The sequence below is a fragment of the Xenopus laevis genome, chromosome 8S, assembly GCF_017654675.1.
Source record: "Xenopus laevis strain J_2021 chromosome 8S, Xenopus_laevis_v10.1, whole genome shotgun sequence".
Lineage (NCBI taxonomy): Eukaryota > Metazoa > Chordata > Amphibia > Anura > Pipidae > Xenopus > Xenopus laevis.
Genome location: NC_054386.1, coordinates 22,040,496 through 22,064,482, shown reverse-complemented (window position 1 = coordinate 22,064,482; position 23,987 = coordinate 22,040,496). Strand labels below are relative to the sequence as shown.

Sequence of the window (23,987 nt, the reverse complement as noted above, 5' to 3'; positions counted from 1 at the left end):
CTGTATAAATGCAAATCTGTTTTTGCCGTATAGATTTTTTTTTATTTCAAATTGTTATAATAATGCTGAATTAATTCATAATGGATATATTTTAGCACAGTGCTGAAATGGGAATATCTTTTCAGTCCTTCGCATTGACAGTAATGGGCATTGCACTAATGCAGCTGTTTGACGTACAAAGAAATTGCTTACTAAGGGATCAGCCACTGCCAAGAGCTACTGCTGACAATGTCTCAGGCTATTAGGAAAAAATGTTCTGATATCTCTGTAATGGACTGAAATATATTATAGTCACTGCATTTTCAGCTGAAAACAACCGAATTGGACAAAGCTTGCAAATAATCTGCCTTTTAGAAGCACAAAACAAACAGTTGAGAGGTTATCTGACCCCTTTTTAATCTGAAATCACTTGTAAGAATGGTAAGGGGCCGATTCACTAAATTCGAGTGAAGGATTCGAAGTAAAAAAACTTCGAATTTCGTAGTATTTTTTGGGCTACTTCGACCATCGAATGGGCTACTTCGATCTTCGACTACGAATCGAAGGATTCGAAGTAAAAATCGTTCGACTATTCGACCATTCGATAGTCGAAGTACTGTCTCTTTAAAAAAAACTTCGACCCCCTAGTTCGCCATCTAAAAGCTACCGAAGTCAATGTTAGCCTATGGGGAAGGTCCCCATAGGCTTGCCTAACTTTTTTTGATCGAAGGATATTCCTTCGATCGTTGGATTTAAATCCTTTCGAATCGTTCGATTCGAAGGATTTAATCGTTGGATCGAAGGAATAATCCGTACAATCGCAGTATTTGCGCTAAATCCTTCGACTTCGATATTCGAAGGATTTCAATTCCTAGTCGAATATCGAGGGTTAATTAACCCTCGATATTCGACCCTTAGTGAATCAGCCCCTAAGTGTTGCCCTTTTATTACAATGCTATTTGTATTGGATACTATGACTGAGCTGGCACAGGAACATACTGTATTGTGGATAACATACCCCCCTATTCTAAGTTCATAGCCAGTCATATATTTTAATGATTTGCTTGCTGGGAGATTGGATGACACAAAAATAGGCAATCCTGCGCTTGGCACATCTTCATTTTATAAACAGTATTTAGTTCTCCTAACACATGACAATAGCTATGCCAACACAGGGTATATAATCATCATTTTTAATTTATGTTTGTTATGAAAGTTTGGTAAAGAGCTTCCTAATTTGCTAACACTGTATAAATCGATAATGATGATGGTAATCCACCAGGTGATTAGCAATGTATTAAACACAAGCTTGTTGTTAGAAATGTGTCTAACATGAATCAAAAAGCAATTTTCTGAAGCCAAGTACTTTATTTAATCAAATGGAAGAGGTAGGAAAAAGAATATACTTGATACAGAATAAATCTCAATATTCCATTCTAGGCAATAAAGAATAAACAAGCACTAAGATACTTAAAGGATTTGTACATTAAAGATTTAATTCAGAACCTTGAATGTACTAACGCACAGAGAAAAATGACCCTTTAGAAAGTAATATTTAGACCAAATAGAGTAGGTGTCAGAACCACTGTACGGCCTTAGTAAAGCACTGTTTTTCCAAGTAAACGGCAAATTCCTTCCAAACTACACTACTTTCTGTTCAGAATCTGACAGCTGCCTAAATATACCCGAAGGGTTTATTACTCGGCACATTAGAAAGTCCTACAATGCAGAACAAAAACAAAGAATAAAGTCAAACATAAAACGTTACTGCTGTGTAAAAACTTTATTATGCAAAATAAAAAAATGCATTCCTCACTCTGAAAAACAACCAGAAGTATTGGTCATGCTGTAAAGCATATGAGGCACATTTACTATTGGTCGAATATCGAGGGTTAATTAACCCTCGATATTCGACCGTCGAAGTAAAATCCTTTGACTTCGAATATCGAAGTCGAAGGATTTACCGCATTTCGTTCGATGGAACGATTAAATCCTTCGAATCTAACGATTTTCCTTCGATAAAAAAATACTTAGAAAGCTTATGGGGACCTTCCCCATAGGCTAACATTGGTGCTCGGTAGGTTTTAGGCGTCGAAGTAGGTGGTCGAATTTTTTTTTAAAGAGACAGAATGATTTTAAGTTTGAATCGTTCGATTCGAAGTCGTAGTCGAAGGTCGAAGTAGCCAATTCGATGGTCGAAGAAGCCAAAAAAAACCTTCGAAATTTGAAGTTTTTTTCCTTCTAATCCTTCACTCGAGCTAAGTAAATGTGTCCTTAAATGTAGAATCTACAGCATTGTCAATCTGGTACTTCTTCTATGGCATAGGAAGGGTTAAAAGCAATAATTATTGCTGTAGATAAGGGTCACTAGACTTACTTTCTGCTTTACAGATATCTAAAATCCTATAGGTGGAAGAAACTAGAATTTCAATATATTACATTATGAAATGGGAAAATACATGCAGCCATTTACATTTAAAAACGTATAGAAAGCAGTTGTCTTTATCAATAATAATTTAACAAACTAAACAGCAGTACATATATATATATATATATATATATATATATATACCTTTTATGATTTTATTCTATTTTTTTTAGGGATGCACCGAATCGGTTCGGGATTCGGCCAGGATTCGTCTTTTTCAGCAGGATTCGGCCGAATCCTTCTGTCTGGCCAAACCGATTCCGAATCCTAATTTACATATGCAAATTAGGGGCAGAGAGGGAAATTGTTTGACTTTTTGTCACAAAACAAGGAAGATAAAAATGTTTTCCCCTTTCCATCCCTAATTTGCATATGCAAATTAGGATTCGGATTCAGTTCGGTATTCGGCCGAATCCTTCGTGAAGGATTTGGGGGTTCGCTTGAATCCAAAATAGTTGATTCAGTGCATCCCTAATTTTTTTGTATATTTTGGTAGTTGTTCAACTGACACAGCACTATATCTTGCATATCAGGATTTTTTCTATCAACCATTATAAGAAAAAAAAATGAATGTACGATAGTTCACCTGAAAAATCCACTGCACACACTCCATACTGGTGATGTCCCTTTAACACAGAAAGTGGTTTGATTGTCTCAGTGTCCCAGATGTGAACTGTACTCTCTCGACCCACCTAAAAGACAATACTGAGTGACTGTGAGGAATGATACAACCAACTCAATAAGACAACTGGTTATGATTTGACACCTTAATTCAAACAAAAAAGGAAAATTTTTGTCTAATATTAATAGTAACAGTAATAAAATATATTGCAAGTGATTTATCTACATGTAGTAAAATAGTAATTTTGAATTTTGTTGTTGGATTTTTTGTTACCTTGTGCTCAGGCTGCAATCTTATCTAGAACATTACAGCAAAATCATTTAAAAATGTCAGTTTAAATAGATTTAACTTGAAAGAACCCTCTTCCACTATCAAAAAACGAACCCAACAGACCTGTAATCAGGGCTGTAAACCAATCACATGGTGTAACGCTTCCAGTGCCCTCACTTCCGGTTCATCCACACATGCGCGTCTGATGCATTGTTCCAAATAGGAACTTGCACCTGGATGCTAATTAACTGTTCTATGTGTTCATTGGTCCCCTTTTCTGTCTGTCAAGTCTGCTCTTCTCCCATTGGCTTCTAGCCCTTTAAATAGCTTCTTCCCTTTCCTCTACTTGCCCAAGCTGGCTTCTGTGTACTCAGATCCTGCCTAAGTGTTGCTCCTGTGTATGATTCCAGTTTATGACTCCTGCCTGCCTTTTGACCTTGATCCTGCTTAACCCTTGTTGTTTATGCTGTTCCGGTTTTGACTCTTGCCTGGTTACCTACTTTGATCCTTCCCGCCTTTCTTGATTTCTGCCTGGCTCTAACTACGACCGTGTCTCTTCCTTGCCTGTACTTCGCTAATCCTTGACGTGTTCTAGTTCCCTACTGGTCCTGCCGCAGAAAGTTCCGGGGCCACAAAAAGGCGTTGGTGAAGACCAGGATCATCAAGGGTGACCTAGTTCACTGAAAGGTAGGTTCCAGCTGTCTTTTTGGGATTCCTTGTTAATTAGCATTATACATAGACCCTTGAATGGGCTATAGCTGTCTGTGCAACCAATAAGCATTGCAGCAATATTAGCAACTGCATCACACGAGCACATTTTCTGTGTCCAGCTCGAACAGTACCTTTCAGCATTAATGTAACTGGCTTTGGTTATGCTGATGCAGTTAGTGCCTAACTGGTGCTTTGCTACATCAGACAGGACCAGGTTGAGTGTGAGGAAACTTGTCGACCCCACGGCCTAATGTTTCCTGCCCAAGAGATATCTGATGGTGCTCTAACATTGAATTTGCTGTAATTGTATCTCCTATACAATAAGATGACAATGAGGTCAGGAGTGGCTGTATATGCAGCCAATATCGTCCATGTAGGGCCAGCTTAAGCACTGCAATGGCTACTAAGTGAATACTGACTGATAAGGACCTACCTGTCCTGTTGCTACATAATCCTTTAAAGGGTGAATGGCAAGGCAAAGGATATCATCATTGTGTCCTAAATAAAACCTCTGGGTGTTCTGCTGACGGTTGTATACCACACCAACTGCTGCCACATGGTAAACAATCTCACCAGTCTGGGTGTAGAATAGGTTACTCCGACAATCGTAACCCCGGTACCTAAAGAAAACAAGAATCATTTTGGTTGACATGTTATTAACATATAGAGAAAAGGAGCAACATAATTTATGCTTAAAATAGGGATACAATGAAACCAGAATTTGGTTCAGATTATATTGGCTGAATCCTAGTGCTTTTCAAAGGATGCCAGATTTTTTTTTTTTTGTGTTCAGTCAAACTAAATATGAACCCTAAGCGGCATATTTATTATACTGTATAAAACAAAATTTGCCAAAAAAAAAAAACTGTGTAAAAAGCTGTGTACAATAAATGGCGAATGTATGAAGGGTTATTTTACGCAATAGGAATGCCAGATTTATTTTACATTGCTTCCGGCAGTAGTCACTCTTAGAAAATATGCATAAAAAATGTACGTTATTTTTTACACAGCGAAGCAGGGCGATGTGTGGTGTAAATCAATGTTTTCATTTAGTGTGCTGTTACAGGATTCTTAAGAATAGTTTCTTATGAGAAAATATTAAAGGGGAACTCCACAAAAACATGACTTTAGCTTTTTCGAAAAGTAAACATAATTTCAAGCAACTTTGCAATATACATCAATTAAAAAATTTGCAGACTTTTCATGATTTTTAATGGATTCTGACAGTTCCCTGAGCCTAGCCCCCTGCTCTCCTGCTGATCTGTCTGACTACTTTGCTGAGCTGGCTGGCTACTGTTACTTTGTATCAACAGCCAACTGTCCTCAGCCTGCATCCTCCAAACCCCACAATTCCCTGCACACGTGATTTCAATAAGGAATAGAACATCACAGTGCAATGCATTGTGGGTTATGTAGTTTCTGCATGCTGTCCGTAAGCTGTGGAGAAGTTGCTACAATTTGTAACATCCCTGCCAGGATTTCAAATGATGCAGAAAGAGAAGAACTGTTAAACAGCTGGATTGCAGCATAGAAAATGGCATTTATTCATACTTTTTGAAGAAACAGGTAACTGTGATGGATATATTCGGAGTTTCTGTGTTATGTGGGCCTCTTTATCAAATTTTGGTTTGGAACCCGGAGTTCCCCTTTAAATATATTAAAGTTTATACAGGATGGCAGAAATTCCCACCCATGCACAAAATGCAGACGAATGCTGTTCAGAGGAGCACGTTCCCGTTTCTTGGAAGAAGCACTTCTGTGGAGGTCTTTGCATTGCTCTTTAAGCTGAGGTAGATCTTCTTTATAAACCTAAAGTAAGAAGTGAATTTGCAAATGAAAATCCCTTTTTAAGGCATAAATAAAATTCAGTATTATAATTTTCACTTAACATATCTTACTATCTCTTGTAGCAAAACCAAAACATGAGTGCAAAAGAAGTATTTTCCACTATCGACACTGCACTATGCACTGAGAGTTTTTTTGTAGAAAAATGATTCCAGGACAAATCACCAAAAGAACAGTAAAATGCAATCGTTTGTGGAACTAATGCCTGTATTTTTATAGCACATGAGGCACCATAAAAAATTCTAACTGAATGTCTGGAGTCATCTATAAAATCATCTTATGATAGCTGCCCTATGACTGAGAGTTTCTATCTTACTATAATGGAGATGGCTAGGTGTCAGTCCAGTTCACCAGATAACAACTTTATCTACTTTATCTAAGTAGGTGATTATCGATTATACTACGGGGCCGATTCACTAACTTCGAGTGAAGGATTCGAAGTAAAAAAACTTCGAATTTCGAAGTGTTTTTTGGGCTACTTCGACCATCGAATGGGCTACTACGACCTTCGACTACGACTTTGAATCGAACTATTCGAACTAAAAATCGTTCGACTATTCGACCATTCGATGGTCGAAGTACTGTCTCTTTAAGAAAAAACTTCGACCCCCTAGTTCGCCATCTAAAAGCTACCGAACTCAATGTTAGCCTATGGGGAAGGTCCCCATAGGCTTTCCTAAGTTTTTTTGATCGAAGGATATTCCTTCGATCGTTGGATTAAAATCCTTCGAATCATCGATTCGAAGGATTTTATCGTTCGATCGAAGGAATAATCTTTCGATCGTTCGATCGCACTATTTGCGCTAAATCCTTCGACTTCGATATTCGAAGTCGAAGGATTTTAATTCCCAGTCGAATATCTCTTTAAGAAAAAATTCGACCCCCTAGTTCGCCATCTAAAAGCTACCGTACTCAATGTTAGCCTATGGGGAAGGTCCCCATAGGCTTTCCTAAGTTTTTTTGATCGAAGGCTATTCCTTTATCGTTCGATCGAAGGAATAATCCTTCAATCGTTCGATCGCACTATTTGCGCTAAATCCTTCGACTTCGATATTCGAAGTCGAAGGATTTTAATTCCCAGTCGAATATCGAGGGTTAATTAACCCTCGATATTCGACCCTTTGTGAATCGGCCCCTACATGTTCAAGAGCAATGTGTGATAGTATACAACAAACTGATTGGAGTCCTTATGTAGGCTGGAAGCCATACATACCAACTGTTGCATACAGCCAACAGTTGGTAGCCGGGACCCTCAATTTAGATTAGAGTACGATTTAAAGAAAACCAATACTCTAGTTCTTTACAAAGGATAATATTACCTGCCGACGATAAGTGATCTGGGTCTCTTGCTCAATCTCAGAGTCCAGCTCTGGGATATCAGACTGATCTGAATCTGACTCTTCACTGTTGGAATCGACCAAACTTTCTGATTCCAAAAAATCAAAGTAGACAATGGACAAAAACATACAACAGTCAAAACAAGAATGTGTAACTTAGAACTATGGTTTATTAGTACAGGTATAGGATCCCGTATCCGGAAACCCGATATCCAGAAAGCTCCGAATTACGCAATGGCTGTCTCCCATAGACTCTATTTTATCCACATAATCCCAATTTTTTAAAATGATTTCCTTTTTCTCTGTAATAATAAATCAGTAGCTTGTACTTGATCCCAACTAACATATAATTAATCCTTATTGGAAGCAAAACTCGCCTATTGGGTTTATTTAATGTTTAAATGAATTTCTAGTAGACTTAAGGCATGAAGACCCAAAATATGGAAAGATCTGTTGTTCGGAAAACCCCAGGTCCTGAGCATTCTGGATAACTGGTCCCATACCTGTAATGGTTAACTGGCATGATCAAGGTTTGTTTTAATGTGATTATTTTCACAACATTCATTCAGAGAGTAAATAATGATTGAACATTTTGCTGTATGGTAGATTAATCTCCTAAAAAAGACTTAATATTATGATATAGCATGAAAATTTATAGATGATTCTTCAGGAATATGTATGGGAATATATGGGACACTCACCTTGTGGGGCTATGTGTAAAACATCTTTCAGTTTCCTATCAGGGATAAATTTCCACTGGAAGACAGAATGATCAGCTCCCCCAACTGAAATGATCCACTGGTAGTCATGTGACCATCTCACATTTGTCACATGAGCTGAATGACCCAAATACTTTCTAAATTTTGCACCTGTACAGAAAAAGATTATGCTCAGGAAAATGAATTATTGGTGTAAGTAAAACATGAAGCATTAAAGGAACACTGCCATGATTTTTATGGTGTCGTTTTTTTTTCTAAATTACATTAGTTTACTGCAAATAAATTCACTCTACCATATAAAATGTTATACCTGAAGCAACAAGTATATTTTTCTTTAGTTGTAACACTGGTGTGTAGGCAGCCATCTTGGCAAGTGCAGTGAGAATTTTAGATTACTCATAAGAATGAATTAAGGCTCTGTAACTCTCTATCCTTGCTTATAAAGCTTGGCCCATGGTCTGTTTCTCACACAATTAATGGTAAAGAATAACTAGACTTCAATGAAATAGAAGTCAGATACTTTAACCAATGGTGACTCAGAAGACAAGGAAATAATTACACTTTCCAGGTTTTGACTTTCTTTCTGCGCTAAGAAAAATCCTTTACGCTGCTGAATGTGAAGCCTCCAGTTCACTAATCTCTACATGAGATCTTGCTTGTAAAGCCCTTGAGAGAACGAGGAAGGTCTACTGCCAAAGCAACATTTTCAACCATAATGAGAGAGAGGAAATATTCCTGCAGTTGCTTCCTATGAGTAACTAAGTTCTCAATGCACACTCATTTCTTGAAACACATCATCAAACTACAACCAAATGATTTCACACCTCCTAAGGTTAAAACATGAATTTAGAATGGTGCTCAATGTGTGAATGATTATTGTTTGTTAGTTGAATATTTAAAGGAATAGGCAGACATCAGTGACTTATTAAATCCACTGATTCAGTATGAAGTATGTGGAGGCTTATCAACAATCTCATTTTAGTGGTTTTAGAGGTCTTTGAAACCACAACTAAACTCACTTTTCTCTAAAACCACAGATTTATTAAAAGATATGAATTTAAAAAGAACGAAAAAAAAAGAAAAAACGAATATGAATACCTCTAAGATCTTTAAAAATTTGAGGACAATTACTAGCAAGAAAACATCTTAAAGTCAGAATTAGTTAAAAACAGTCCAATAAGATTAGCAATATAGGACCGTGGCAACTTTTACTTGGCAACTTTTGTGAATTAGAGGTTTACGTGGTTTTTACACTTAATAAACCTTAAATTTTTAGAGCTTTTAAGGGATACAGAAAAACCACAATATTTTCACGATTCGTGAAAAAAATAGAAATTCGATTATTAGTCAATCGGCCCCAGGGGTGTCACTACAGAGGAAGCAGACTCTGCTGCTGTAGGGGGGCCCAAGATGCATAGGAGCCCCATGAGGCCTTAATTCATATACAATTTCAATAAAAATTGGTAAAACTGGTCAATCTCTAGACATTTTGGGGGAATAAATAATAATATATTGTGGGGCCCAATAATATCTAGTTACGCCTCTGATCAGCCCCTTAAACTGCTTGTCGCTGGGACTTCACTTATCCTAGAAACCAAGCAGTGGTTTGAATGACAGACTTGAAATCCTAACTTACTTTGTGGCAGGTTTTCCAGTAGGGATACACCGAATCCAGGATTCGGTTCGGGATTCAGCCTTTTTCAGCAGGATTCGGATTCGGCCGAATCCTTCTGCCTGGCTGAACCGAATCCGGATCCTAATTTGCATATGCAAATTAGGGGCGGTGAGGGAAATCGTGTGACTTTTTGTCACAAAACAAGGAAGATAAAAATGTATCCCCTTCCCATCCCTGATTTGCATATGTAAATTAGGATTTGGTTTCGGTATTTGGCCAAATCCTTCGTCAAGGATCCGGGGGTTCGGCTGAATCCAAAAAAGTGGATGCGGTGCATCCCTATTTTCCAGGTATCCACTCAAAAACAGGGCATTTGTCTCATACAGTGTTTATCTTCCATTAGCTAAATGTAATGTAGTGTTGCCTCTGCCTATTTTAGCAATACAAATACAAGATGCAATTCTAGAGACCCTGCGGTTTAGGTATGTTTTCCCTATATTTGGACACCAAAGTGATCCTTTGATTCACCCAGGCAGCTATGCCACCTTTTCTGTTTTCCATTGTAGTTCAATGTTTGCCCAATAGATGGCAGTGTTTAAAAAAGAGAGCACGCACATGCTCAGGGCTCTCTTCCTGGATCCCACCAAGCCACCCATGGGTGTACTACACAAGCTTTGTTGCAAACAAAGAAAAACCATTGCATGAATTGCATGAATATAAGTTGGATTATAGTTAATAAAAAGGTTATAATTATGTTATTGTTACTGACTGTTACCCTTGATGTAACATAAGTGTTAAAGGTTAAACACTGGGGAAAGGGTCCGATTATAAGTAAATACAATCAAAGCTATGTAGTACCTTTTTTTAGAGTTGGATATCTGAAAAGTTTAATGATCCCATAATCATCAGCTGTTACCAGAACTTGCCCGGGGTAATTGGCATCTACTGAACTGATATCATTACTCTCTGAATATTTAGGCCAGATTCCATTTGCTTCCAAACCAGAGACACACGTCCATCTAGCCCACTGAACTCCTTTCAGCTCCTCCTTATTGGACACTTCTTTACCTCCTAAACAAATAAATAAAATATAATTGACAGAAAGAGGATAGGAATCTTCAAATTACATAATGTGTGTTTTTTCAAACAAAGATAGGAATGAGTACTATATATTATTATATGTACTATATATTAGCATCATAAGTGCAATATTAGAGGGAACAGATTTGTTTTAATCTTGCCATAGCTGGAAAGCTTTGCAAGTTTCTGTGTTGAGGTCCATATTCTTATTTACCAGGCATTCTGTAGAACATTCTTTTTCCACTGCCATCATTGGTTTGAAGAAATTTGGAGTCTGAAGACCAGTCCATGTGGGTGATGAAGGTCACAGATCCCATGCACTCTCCAACCTTCTTGTACCTCTGTACAACACCATAAATATCTACGCAGCTGTCATTGGAGCCAACTGCAAGGAAACTACCATCAGGGGAATACTTCAGCTCATGGATGGCTTCTTTTCGATCTTTTATGTGGACAACTTCTGTCATGTCTCTGAAAGAAACCATAACTTAATAGTAATAGTCTGCATTAAAACGTTTACATTTGATAAATGAATGTGTTCATGAAACAGAAATATTTACAGGTTAGTTTGAATCTACTTATAGGTCCTTCATCAACCATTTAATAAAAATCAATATATATTTTGTACTTTAAGATACTTGCTAATGTCTATTCGGTTGCCCTTTTGCCAAACAAGCAAAGTGGGCCAAACTGTCTAATATATTTGCTGAAATTTTGCTTTGGCTCTATTGGGCCATTCTGGTCTTTCTTCCTTAAAGTGGACCTGTCACCCAGATACAAAAATCTGTATAATAAAAGTCCTTTTCAAATTAAACTTGAAATCCAATTTCTATTTTTTATTAAAGCATTCATAGCTGTTGTAAGCTCATTTTAAAATCTGAGCTGTCAATAAAATATTGTCCGCCCCTCCTCTATGCCCTGGGCATAGAGGCGGGGCAGACAATTACTTTCACTTTCCATTCAGCACTTCCTAGATGTCACTGCTCTCCCAACATTCTCCCGTTCTGTTAACCATTTAATTGTGTAACTAGTGCATGGGGTTGGACATCTGGTCCCCTATTCTGATGCACAAACAAGATTGTGAGATGATGCAAGGCTTGTCTTAATAACAGTGTCCACAAAATGGCTACTACCTGCTTGCTATAATTATGACTTCCCAGACTGAAAGAAACAAGATCCAGATAATTTATATAGCGTAATTAAAGTTCATTTTGCTTGACTAATGTGATAAAATGGGATTTTAAATAATTTTTTTGGGTGACGGGTCCCCTTTAACTGATAAATTAGAAAATGCTCACAACCCCCCTAAACTGTAGCGGTTCAAGAGCTACCTGCATGTAGAAGTTGTAATGAAAAGAACAGCCTATAGCTGTTGTTGTTCATGCAGATTTGGGTTTACAAGGAAAAGTACAAAGCTCTAACTAGGCTATACAGGAATATGGTCAGATGCCAGACTACCCATTTAAAAACTAAAGTACATTTTAGTAAAACTAAAGAATAACCCATTTAAAAAGGCTCTGAGTGTACAGTAAATATACTGCTTTCACCACCTACAACACAGACTAGGCTAATGCATTAAATTCAGCAAAAAAACTCTTGGTCTGACACTCTTAATAGGGGGAACTGTGATGTCCTCAATCAGTATCAGTTAACATTGTTTTACTTTTACTTGGCAAAATTATCAATATACAAAATGAAAATGTATAAGGCCAATAAGGTTGTTTTGCAAGATATAGCAAAGACAGACGCCTTTTTGTTTTTATTTTTACTTTCATTTGTCACCTGACTCGGAGCACAGTGAAAGATCCATCCTTCATTCCTAGGGCTAGATGGATGCCATCTGTACTAACAGCAGCACAGCGAATGGGTTCCTCCATGTTACATCGGGCAATCAGGGCGTGGTCTATCAAGCTCCATATTCTGCAGTACAGGAAACAGGAGACTTCTGAACAGTGGAACACAGAAGAATGTCTTCATTGTTTAGAAGAAGATACAATGACTTTGCTAAACTGAATTCCCATTATTAGAGCTTACACTGTATATGACCTAAAATAAAAGGATTATCTCATTGACTGAGAACCTTCAATGGCCCATTCAACCTTTCACCGACATCTGGCTTACAATGCACCACAAAAAAATGACCAATATCAGTTTTCATACTAGTGTACACTGTATTCCAGACATGTATTTGTTATACTTCTGGTGGAATAAAAAAAAAATCATCATGGTTTCTCCTTTCCATTTAGTGCCTCCGACCTGAATTTCTTTTATACTCTGCCCTAACCTTGAGACGGTTCCCCAAAATAAAGATTCTGAAATAAACAACAACAATTCCAGCAACATCTGTTAATGGCTACTAGGTCTGCTGATGTCAAAGCTGTCTAGAGGAAATGTAATGGCTCAGAATATTCACTACACACTATGTGGAATTGACCAGTCTCAAATTTATTTGCAATAAAAATTTTAAATTATTTCCTATAAAACATGTTTTTATTTTAAAGAAAAGCTACATCTATAATTAGCTTCAGGCTTCTTAAAGGGATACTGTCATGGGAAAAACATTTTTTTTTCAAACTGAATCAGTTAATAGTGCTGCACCAGCAGAATTTTGCACTGAAATCCATTTCTCAAAAGAGCAAACAGATTTTTTTATATTCAATTTTGAAATCTGACATGGGGCTAGACATATTGTCAATTTCCCAGCTGCCCTAAGTCATGTGACTTGTGCTCTGATAAACTTCAATCACTCTTTACTGCTGTACTGCAAGTTGGAGTGATATCACCTCCCTCCCTTTCCCCCTTAGCAGCCAAACAAGCTGGCTAATGTTTCAGTTTTCATAGACTACGTCTTCCTCATTAATCATTTGTAGTGAGCATGCAGAAATATTAATATATATTGCATATATATATTTGGTAATACAGGTATGGGACTTGCTATCCAGAATGCAAAGGACCTAGGGTTTTTCGTGAAAAGGGATTGCTCTGTAATTTGGATCTCCATACCTTAAACTGCACCGGCCCGGGGTTATTCCAGCAAGCACCACAGAGCGATCCTCTTCCGGCTTCTTCTTTCTTCAACTTTCCCGGGGCAGACGCATGCGCAGTAGAATGAAATAGCCGTTTTTTTAAAATTAAAGTTCGGCTTTTCACTCTAATGCACATGCGCAGCCGCGAGAAGAAATAAGAAGTCAGAAGAGGATCGATCCGTGGTGCTCACTAGAATAACCCCGGGCCAGTGCAGTTTTCTGCTGATAGGAGCAACGGCCCGAGGTTTCAGGTAAGTAAATACATTCACTTGGGGGTGCCTAACATTTGTGACATGACTTTCCTTCTCCTTTAAATAATTTAAATAAGAAAATAATCCCAATTGTGTTTCCTCCAATAAGGATTAACTATATATTAGTTGGGATCAAGTACAAGTTAAGGTGGCCATACACTGAGAGATCCGCTCGTTTGGTGATGTCCTTGAGGTGGGCAATATCGGGCTGATCCGATCGTAGGCCCTAGGGCCCAACGATCGGATCCTAACGAATAGCAATGGGCGGTCGGATCGCCACGGTCTGTCGGCAGCTTTTATCGGCCCGTGTATGGCCACCTTTACTCTTTTATTATTACAGAGAAAAGGTAATATTTTTTAAAAAATTAGCCTCTAGATAGCCTTTCTGTAATTCAAAGCTTTCCGGATAACTAGTAGAAATAGATGGCTGTGTTCTACGTGGATATTATTAAAAAATGAATGAAGGTTTTAGTTTACAGATTTTATGGGTGAAAATAATAGGAGCTGAAGTGCAGCAACTGGATTGCATAGCCCTGGATTATGATGGATGTGGTGTTTACATCCCAGTAAGACCAAATCTCAGTGCATCAAGCGTCAATTCTGTCCAGACAGTAAATATGTTTTACTGTCAGTTTTAGAATAACTTGTTTTTTTTGGTTCACATCCAAAAGAAAAGCTTTAGTCTACCACATAATGGCATGCAGAACACATTCACTGAATTAGGAATGCTAATGTATTGTGGTTTTGTGCAACATTTTGACAAGCTAATTGGAAAAGTGCACATCCAGAAACCTGGAGTTGCTTGATTCCCCTCCTCTCTATGTGGATCAGAGCCAGCTCTTTAATGAATCCATTCAGGCTCTCAGTTCATTGGTTATAAAGCCTTTACCTGGAACAGTGCATTAACTGAAAACACTCTATAGTGTCCCCTGCCTCAGCAGCTCATGTAGGAATGCAGTGAAAATGATGGATTTACAAGTAGTAAATGCTAAAATAAACCAATACATTGTTAATGACATTTATATTGCCAAAAAAATAATATATAAATAAAAATAATACATTCTTATAACTGATAGATTTGGGTTTGTGAGAAATGCTGTTATTGCTATGGAGATAATAGTAGATCACATATCAAAACATGTTATAAGGTTAAGGGAACCGAATAAATCATTCAGTGGGACTAAAACTGCCGTTTTAATTCTTGAAGCATAATAGTGAATGGCGCCTGTACTATAAATATGTCCTTTAGCATCAACAAAGCTGAGGTTTATATATGTTTCCGTTTAATAGTTCAGCTCTATACAGATTTCTATAATTTCATTTAATTAAAGGTCTCTTATAAAGCACAGGATTTCATGTAAGCCATTTGTGTATAATACTGTCAATGTAGCGGCCTAGGTTTGGAGCTTTTATGTGATAGATAGAGAGAAAGGAGTAGTGGGGTTAGGATAGCGCTTTTACCATCTCTAAACCAATCACTTATGCTCTAAGGAGTGAAGATCTGGTGAACCCCTTCCCCAATAATCTATTATGCTTCACTGTACATATTTTTTAGGATTTGATAATTGTGTCTGTCCAGTCTTTGCCAGTCTCACTATGTTTGCAGGAGTTTTGGTTATTTTGTATGTGCCCTTTCCAAGACGGGTGATCTACTAACATGGGATGACATATATGATATAACATGTGCATTATAAAATGTAATATCAGGCATGTGATTCAGACCTCACTGATCGATCGTCACTCCCAGTGATGGCCAGAGGCTTTGTAGGGTGGACAGCCAGAGCCCAAAGTTCCCCTTCACAGTGGCCCTGCATTATCAGGAAGGGTTTGTTACGTTCATGCACCACAATCTCAAATATTTCACTGTCCTGTGTCCCAACCAGGATGTGATCTCCTCTCCAGCATACACTTCGGACTGATAACCCTGAAAAATAAGAAAAGAAATATTACAAAAGAAATAGCTTTAGAAAATGTCCAGGAGTGTGGGTTGGGTAAAACAATATATTCTAATTATGAGGCAAATTCACAAAAGGGCGAATTGTCGCCAGCGAACGCTTAGCTACACTTCGCCAGGCTAAAACTCGCTACCACTATTCTAATTCACTAAGATTCGAAGTTGTGTCCTGGGCGCCGAACGCTGGTGACTAGCGTTACTTTGGCAGTGTGAGCGTTTCAAAGTGAAATGATGCTAGCGATCGCTTCTGCCTAGCGAAACTTCGTTAGTTCTTGTTATGTTATGGGTAGCTGAGGATGAGTAGAGTATAACAGTGCTTTATTAGCAGTCTCATGCAGCCATTACACAACAGTAACTTTTACTTTCACTTTTAAGCTGCCCAGACAGTATGCACAGTATAAGACTAAGCACAGTGACATCTACAGGCCATTTGTATAAACACCACATATTCCCCCTATAGTAGGCGCAACGTGCCATGCAAAAGTCCTCTTACACTTAGGTCAATTTGAATATTAAAGTCGTATGGACGTCTTTATTAGAGATTTTGCTGCGAATGCTTGAAGTGGCCACTTTTTATTACAAATGTCCAAGGATAAAGACAAAAGAGATCCTCTAATGCCCTAGACATGAGCCCACCCTAAAATGAATGTTCCATGCCCCTCAAATGTCTGGGGAAAAATGTTAACACAAAAAAGTTTAATAGTTAGGACTTTTGCAGGCAATCCCGCTTAAAAAAAAATGACAAGTCACCAGCGTTTTTACAACTTTAATGCATTTCCGGCATACAGGATATGACATAAGATTGAGGAAGATGTAGCTTCATTTTAGCAGTTCGTCTGGTCTGAAGTGGCGAAGGAAACGCTGACGAAAGAAGTAACGTTCAGTAAAATTCGCATCTCAGCGAATTTGCGGAGTTACGCACATTCTCTAGAGTGAAAAGTCGCCTGGCAATAGACTGCGAACAAACGCTAGCGACGATCCCGTTAGCTAGTGAATTGTCACCTACACCTATTAGTAAATTGGCAATGTCCTTGCGGATTCGATTTCTGTCAAAATGTCGCTATAGTTAGCCACTTCGCCCTTTAATGAATCTGCCCCTATGTATCTATATTTCTTTTTTTGCCTGCCCCCCAAAACACTATGCGGATGTACATACATATGTTGCAAGCACAGAAAAGTGGCAAGTTTTTGTAGCAAGCTATTTGAAAAACAAGCCCCAGAATCTCCCTCCATCCAGTGGCGGAACTACCGGGGGAGCAGGGGGTGCGAGCGACCAGGGCCCGCACCCCCTCAGGGCCCCCCCGGCAGCCCACTCGCCACTGAAATCTGCCGTGTACGGAGGGGGGGGGGGTGGCTGCGGGCTACGCACCAGGGCCCGTCCCCCTCTAGCTACGGCACTGCCTCCATCCCAAATCAGCCCTCCATGTGCTACAAAACTTCTGATAATTCTGAAATAGCAAAGATTTCCCTGCATAGTAGGGTATTTAAAGTGCTTTCATTGATGGATTTGCAATAAATTGCCTTTCAGACCTGGAGATCACACAAGTCATGCACTGGCACATCTGGGAGGCCTGTGCATACCTTTTCCAGGAAACACAGCATCATGAGAGTTAGAAAACAATCACTTTATTGCAGGGAAATTCCTCCAGAACCAATTTGGTTAAATGTGGTATGTATATAAGTCCAGGAATCTGTGATATTTGTCTGCAGGCACAGTTGTTTATTAGTTTGTTTTTTTATCTGTTCCACCATCTGCAGCACAAATAAAAATGGGTCAGCTGAGAGATATGATTTGATTCAAAGACTCCGACGGGTAATCTTCCTTCACTTACTGGAACATAACTGCAAATACATCTCCATTCCTGTCTAGTTAAACTGCTGTGCAGGGAATAGCAGCTCAGTGCTATAAATATTGGACATTCGGTATACACAAGGTATATGCGAGACTGGGAATACTATGACATTATCAGTGTAATGTATCAAATGTGGGTTTCAGGGGCGTAACTACAGAGGAAGCAGGCCCTGCGGCTGCAGGGGGGCCCAGGAGGTACAGGGGGCCCCATGAGGCTCTCATTGATGAGCAATTTCAACATATATATTGTTAAAACAGGACAAACACTGGATATGTTGGGGGCCCTAAAATTTATTTGCTGTGGGGCCCAGCAACATCTAGTTACGCCACTGGTGGGTTTCTTTGGAAGAATTAAACAGATCTTTTTCTAACTGTGCAATATCACATTACAATTTGCATCCATTTCTACAGATAACAACCTTCCATATTAGTGTCCATAATCTCTTGTGCAAATTTAGGGCTGGTAGTGGAATTCAGACTGTTTAGGACACTTTGGCACCATGTTTATTAGCGCTTAAAGTACCCAAAACAGCATTATGTGTCATTGCCCTACTGCTATAGTGTAGATAGGAAAATATGAAGCAAAATAGTCATTGCAGGGAAAGACAGTAGTGTTGCTCATTAATCTTCAGTATAGGAAAACAAATGTTTTCAATGCATGGCGATATTTGCACATCTGAGCTAAATTAATGATTTCAGACAAAGCTTGCAGTAACTCAGCTCTAAATCCTGCAGAACTGGCATTACTTGGGCTTGCATAAATACATATATAAAATTCACTGACCATGAATTAGATTTTGCATTCAGAGCTGATCTTTGCTTGACTTGACCACCCAGCAGAGATGCCAACCAGCCCCATATCATGACAATAATAAGCCATTTTGAAACCTTATTTTATGTTATCATTTAGGGGCAGATTTACATAGGGTCGAATATCGAGGGTTAATTAACCCTCGATATTTGACTGCCGAATGTAAATCCTTCGACTTTGAATATCGAAGTCAAAGAATTTACCGTAATTAGTTCGATCGAACGATCGAACGAAAAATCGTTCGATCGAACGATCAATCGATCGAACGATTTTTCTACGACCAAAAAAACCTTAGAAAGCCTATGGGGACCTTCCCCATAAGCTAACATTGAGGTTCGGTGGGTTTTAGGTGGCGAAGTAGGGGGTCGAAGGTTTTTTTAAAGAGACAGTACTTCGACTATCGAATATTCAAACGTTTTTTAGTTTGAATCGTTCGATTCGAAGTCGAAGATGTAGTCGAAGGTCGAAGTAGCCAAAACATTTTTCGAAATTCGAAGTTTTTTTATTCTATTCCTTCACTCAAGTAAATGGGCCCCTAAGTGTGGAAAGGAACAGGACTGGATCACTATCTATCTCATGGCTTGGTTGACATTTCTGACCCAGGTGGTGATGCGAATCAAGTTGATACGATTGTTCCCTCTCTAAGACAATTATTGGATTACAAAAGGGTGCCCTATGCTGACTGGTCATTTCTGCCCAATATAGAAAGCTGCTGACTTTGTCAGTATGTTATATAACAAAGTAATTTTACAGAAAATCCACTATTTTGGATTCCTTTGTGAAAGATTCGGCCGAATACCGAACCGAATCCAAATTTGCATATGAAAATTGGGGATGGGAAGGGGGAAAAAAAATTTGACTTCTTTGTTTTGTGACAAAAAGTCACACAATTTCCATCCCCGCCCCTAGTTTGCATATGCAAATTAGGATTCAGATTCGGTTTGGCTGGGCAGAAGGAATCCGAATCCTGCTGAAAAAGGCAGAATCCCGAACAGAATCCTGGATTCGATGCATCCCTAACTGAAACACTGTTTCAGACATTATAAATGAACAAGTCCAAGCAACATCTGAATGGAAGACTTAAGCATAACATCCTAGAATTGTAATAAATATTGTATTTATTTCGAATATGTTGTAGGTGAGGTCCATATAGAAATTACTTCAATCAAAAAGTCTGAGAATGATTATGAAATCATATACTCATACTATTGACTGGTTTGCTCTTCCATAAAGCCCACGAAGCAAACAGAACTAGATAAACCCTCCTAGCTATTTATGACTGGTTAAGTCAAGTTATAGTTAGCTAGATACAAGGTAGTTTTCCAACACAAAAGAATAATCTATTCTTAGTTTTTCTGTAAAGGTGTAGACACTTTTGTTCAACATGAATGAGAGCATGTTCATTGATTAGAAAATAAACGAATGTTGATCGCCTTAAACTAATTTATACACAGTAAATATACCCATTCACAATCTGCCAGTGGTTAGAAGCATGTTACCTTTGTATCCTTGGTCTGTTTCCCTGAGATCAATCACAGTAATTGGTTTAAAATTTAAATCCCATAGACGTACACAGCCATCTCGTCCTCCAGTGGCAAAGCCCTCCTCACAGGCATTCATGCTGAAGATTCCTGCCTAGAAAACAAAGCAATGGCAAGAAATAGATAGACAAACAGAAGACAGATAGATAGATAGATAGATAGATAGATAGATAGATAGATAGATAGATAGATAGATAGATGATAGATAGATAGATAGATAGATAGATAGATAGATAGATAGATAGATAGATAGATAGATAGATAGATAATAGATAATAGATAGATAGATGATAGATAGATAGATGATAGATAGATAGATAGATAGATAGATAGATAGATAGATAGATAGATAATAGATAGATAGATAGATGATAGATAGATAGATAGATAGATAGATAGATAGATAGATAGATAGATAAATAGATAGATAGATAGATAGATAGAGATAGATGATAGATAGATAGATAGATGATAGATAGATAGATAGATAATAGATAGATAGATAATAGATAGATAGATAGATCATAGATTCATTGGGGTAAATTTACTAACAGGCGAATTTTCGCTAGTGTTACTTCAGCAATCAAAGAGAAGATGCGGTAGCGTTCAATTATGCCTAGCGCAACTTCGTTAGAGGTCTTCGCTCATGCTAATTTGCATATGGCGGGAAATTATAACATTGAATGGTCGTTGCAGCAAATACATTATATCACACAGGTCCAGGGAACCTTAATAAATAAAATAGAGTTGTTATATTGCCCTACACATGAGCCCACTGTATATTCCGTATGTTAGAAAATGTATGGAGAAATCCGTGACTTAGAAACTTTTTCCACTAAAAATATGATGTAAGTAACAGAAGATTGAGGAAGATCTATGCACTCCATTCCACTACGCCTGGTCTGAGCTGGCGAAGAGGTAACGTTCAATAATAACATATTCGGCCAAACTTTGTCGTTTGTGAATATTAATCCAATGGCGACAGTAGCTTGTTATATTTTATGGATAAAAAAGCACATAAAAAAAGATATCACAGAAAATCACAGAACAGGCAGCACTTACAGCATGAGCTCCTTGGATTGTACGAGCAAGGTTCAGCCCCTTCCAAACATAAATATCCCCATTTAGCGCCCCAGAATATGTCACTTCATCCCGTGCGCAGGCCAGGCACAGAATGGTCTGCAGGTCTCCTGTCTTCCCAAACACCCCGCGCTTCGGTGTCAGTGAGTTTCCACACATACTCCAGAACTGGGAAAAAACAGATGGTCAGTAAATCTGGTGACAATAACATTACTCTGTCAAAGGCAACATTCAGATTACAATATTTGCTCGTTCCATTAACCGACGTTCTGAGACGAAAAGCTAAAAATGCAGATTTTCTGTTTCTAGAATTTTAATGCTGTGGCTCCTTTAAAGGGATGGTTCACCTGTAAATTAACTTTTAGTATAGAATGGCCAATTCTAAGCAACTTTTCGATTGGTCTTCGTTTTTGAATTATGTGCCTTCTTTGCGACTCTTTGCAACTTTTAAATGGGGGTCACTGACCCCATCTAAAGGTTCTATAAGGCTACAAATGTATTGTTTTTTTTTTATATTCCACTTTCTTTTCAGACCTCTCCTATTCAAATTCCAGTTCAGGGCATGGTTGCTAGGGTAATTTGGACCCTAGCAACCAAATTGCTGAAAGTGCAAATTGTAGAGTTGCTGAATAAATAAGCTAAATAACTAAAAAAAAACTCCAAATGATAAAACATGAAAAACAATTGCAAATTGTCTCTCCACATCATACTAAAAGTTAAAGGAACAGTAACACCAAAGGTGTTTTAAAGGAATGACAATATAATGTTGTGTTTCCCCGCACAGGTAAAACTGGTGTGTTTGCTTCAGAAACACTACTATAGTTTATATAAACAAGCTGCTGAGTAGCTATGGGGGCAGCCATTCAAGCACATGATACACAGTAGATAACAGATACGTTCTGAAGAATCCCATTGTATACAACAGGGCTTATCTGTTATCTGCTGTGTATTCTGTGCCTTTTCTCCCTTTTCAGCTTTGAATGACTGCCCCCTTGGCTACACAGCAGCTTGATAATATAAACCATAGTAGAGTTTCTGAAGAAAACACACTATTTTACTAGGGATGCACCAAATCCAGGATTCGGTTCTGGATTCAGCCTTCTACAGCAGGATTCAAATTCGGCCGAATCCTTCTGCCCGGCCGAACCGAATTTGAATCCTAATTTGCATATGCAATCACGATATCTTCCCATTGACTTATATGCAACCTCAGCAGGTCTGTGATGCCAGATTTCGGATTCTGGCTTTTTCTATCCTCGGGGTATAATAAATTCCAAATTTCCATTAAATAAATTGTATTTTATAGTAAGAAAACTATTTTTTTTTCCGGGTTTTTGGCATTAGGACTTTCATAAATAACCCCTAACCAGTTATGTTGCTGTTCTTCAATAATGAGCCTCACCTCTCTTACCCCTTTGCAAGACTGATATCATTATTTAGTCAAATGACAGATATATGAAATGGTTGCTACAATTAGTAGTATAATGAAGTAATTGGACAGATGAATGGTAGGGAATGGAACACGGTCGATGGGAGTTATCAGAAGAAGCCTGCAGAGATGTGGTTTGTGCCATCTGCTTATACTGAAACCCATTGTACATCTATAACTAATTTGTTTGGCTCTGGCTCTTATCAATCACAGATCATAGTGGCTACATACAATACAAATATAGGGATCTATATCTTCATTTTGGCTACAAATAAAGCATGGTGTTTGTCTGTATCCCTATCTTTAGGCCTGGACTGGCAATCTGTAGATTTTAGTAAACCAAAGGGGCTACTGTAAGATGTCATAGAAAATCACGTTTTTTTGGACATGTAGGGCCGTTTGGGTCTCTTTATACCTGAAATGCCAGGGCCTATGCTGCATCTAATTCCAGTCCTGCCTATCATTGTATTGGACCTTTTATGTAGCCACTACTGATGATGATATACATATATATACAGTATATATAAATATAAATATATATATATATATATATATATATATATATATATATATATACATACATACATACATACATACATACATACATAAGGCTTATAAGTTTTATTTTATTACGTGAGAAATACAAATAAACACAGTACCTGTATACAGTATACAGTATAAGGGTGTTTGCAATTGGTTTGTCTTTAAAACTGATTCCCTGATAAACGTGAATTTTTATATAATTCATAGTGACAGTAAAATGAATGTCAAGTGTAGGTGCACTTTTCTGTTACTAATGGCTGATACATATTATATGATAAACAGTTACTGCATCCATAACGACGGAAGGGAATCTGTCCAATAATTGTGTTGGCCAAACAGAACTTGTCCTTCAGGGTAATTTATCAAAACCCTGTAATAGAGCTTTTAGGGACTGTGTAATTACTTTAAGTAAGAGACATTTCCTAGTCGGCTAAAAGCTAAATGGATTAGTGTCCACAAATCTTCCTCCAAGGAAAAGAACAGCTGAGACCGCAATATGGAAAACGTCAGTGAGGGTAGTCTCTTCCAATACAATAACAAGAAACACAGCTCAGTCACTATGGAATTCACTTTTGCCTTTAACGCCAACAAACCTTTTTTAATAAATAGTTAAACTATTAACTAATAGAAAATTAGCCTTTGGCATAAGGCTAATTGTTGAACCCAGTGCTTGAATTGGAGTGAAAAAAGTGGAGAGATGCTCTGTATTCCTTAAAGGGATACTGTCATGGGAAAAAACATTTTTCTAAAAATGCATCAGTTAATAGTGCTGCTCCAGCAGAATTCTGCACTCAAATCCATTTCTCAAAAGAGCAAACAGATTTTTTTATATTAAATTTTGAAATCTGAAATGGGGCTAGACATTTTGTCAATTTCCCAGCTGCCCCAAGTCAT

General features: G+C 38.0%; 1 protein-coding gene across 6 annotated transcripts in view; it reads right to left on the bottom strand.

The window, feature by feature from the left end:
• Positions 1-23,987, bottom strand: part of LOC108699830 (echinoderm microtubule-associated protein-like 5) — a 119,043-nt gene that overhangs the window by 44,840 nt on the left and 50,216 nt on the right. For all 6 annotated transcript variants that reach the window (XM_041574777.1, XM_041574778.1, XM_041574774.1 and 3 more), the window contains 11 exons: positions 21,104-21,289; positions 20,000-20,135; positions 15,606-15,807; positions 12,389-12,526; positions 10,821-11,077; positions 10,385-10,597; positions 7,894-8,061; positions 7,175-7,281; positions 5,701-5,819; positions 4,444-4,630; positions 2,994-3,099 (listed from right to left, as the gene is read on the bottom strand). In XM_041574777.1, the coding sequence (XP_041430711.1) occupies positions 2,994-3,099; positions 4,444-4,630; positions 5,701-5,819; positions 7,175-7,281; positions 7,894-8,061; positions 10,385-10,597; positions 10,821-11,077; positions 12,389-12,526; positions 15,606-15,807; positions 20,000-20,135; positions 21,104-21,289 (1,819 nt within the window). The remainder of the gene's footprint in view (positions 1-2,993; positions 3,100-4,443; positions 4,631-5,700; positions 5,820-7,174; positions 7,282-7,893; positions 8,062-10,384; positions 10,598-10,820; positions 11,078-12,388; positions 12,527-15,605; positions 15,808-19,999; positions 20,136-21,103; positions 21,290-23,987) is intronic.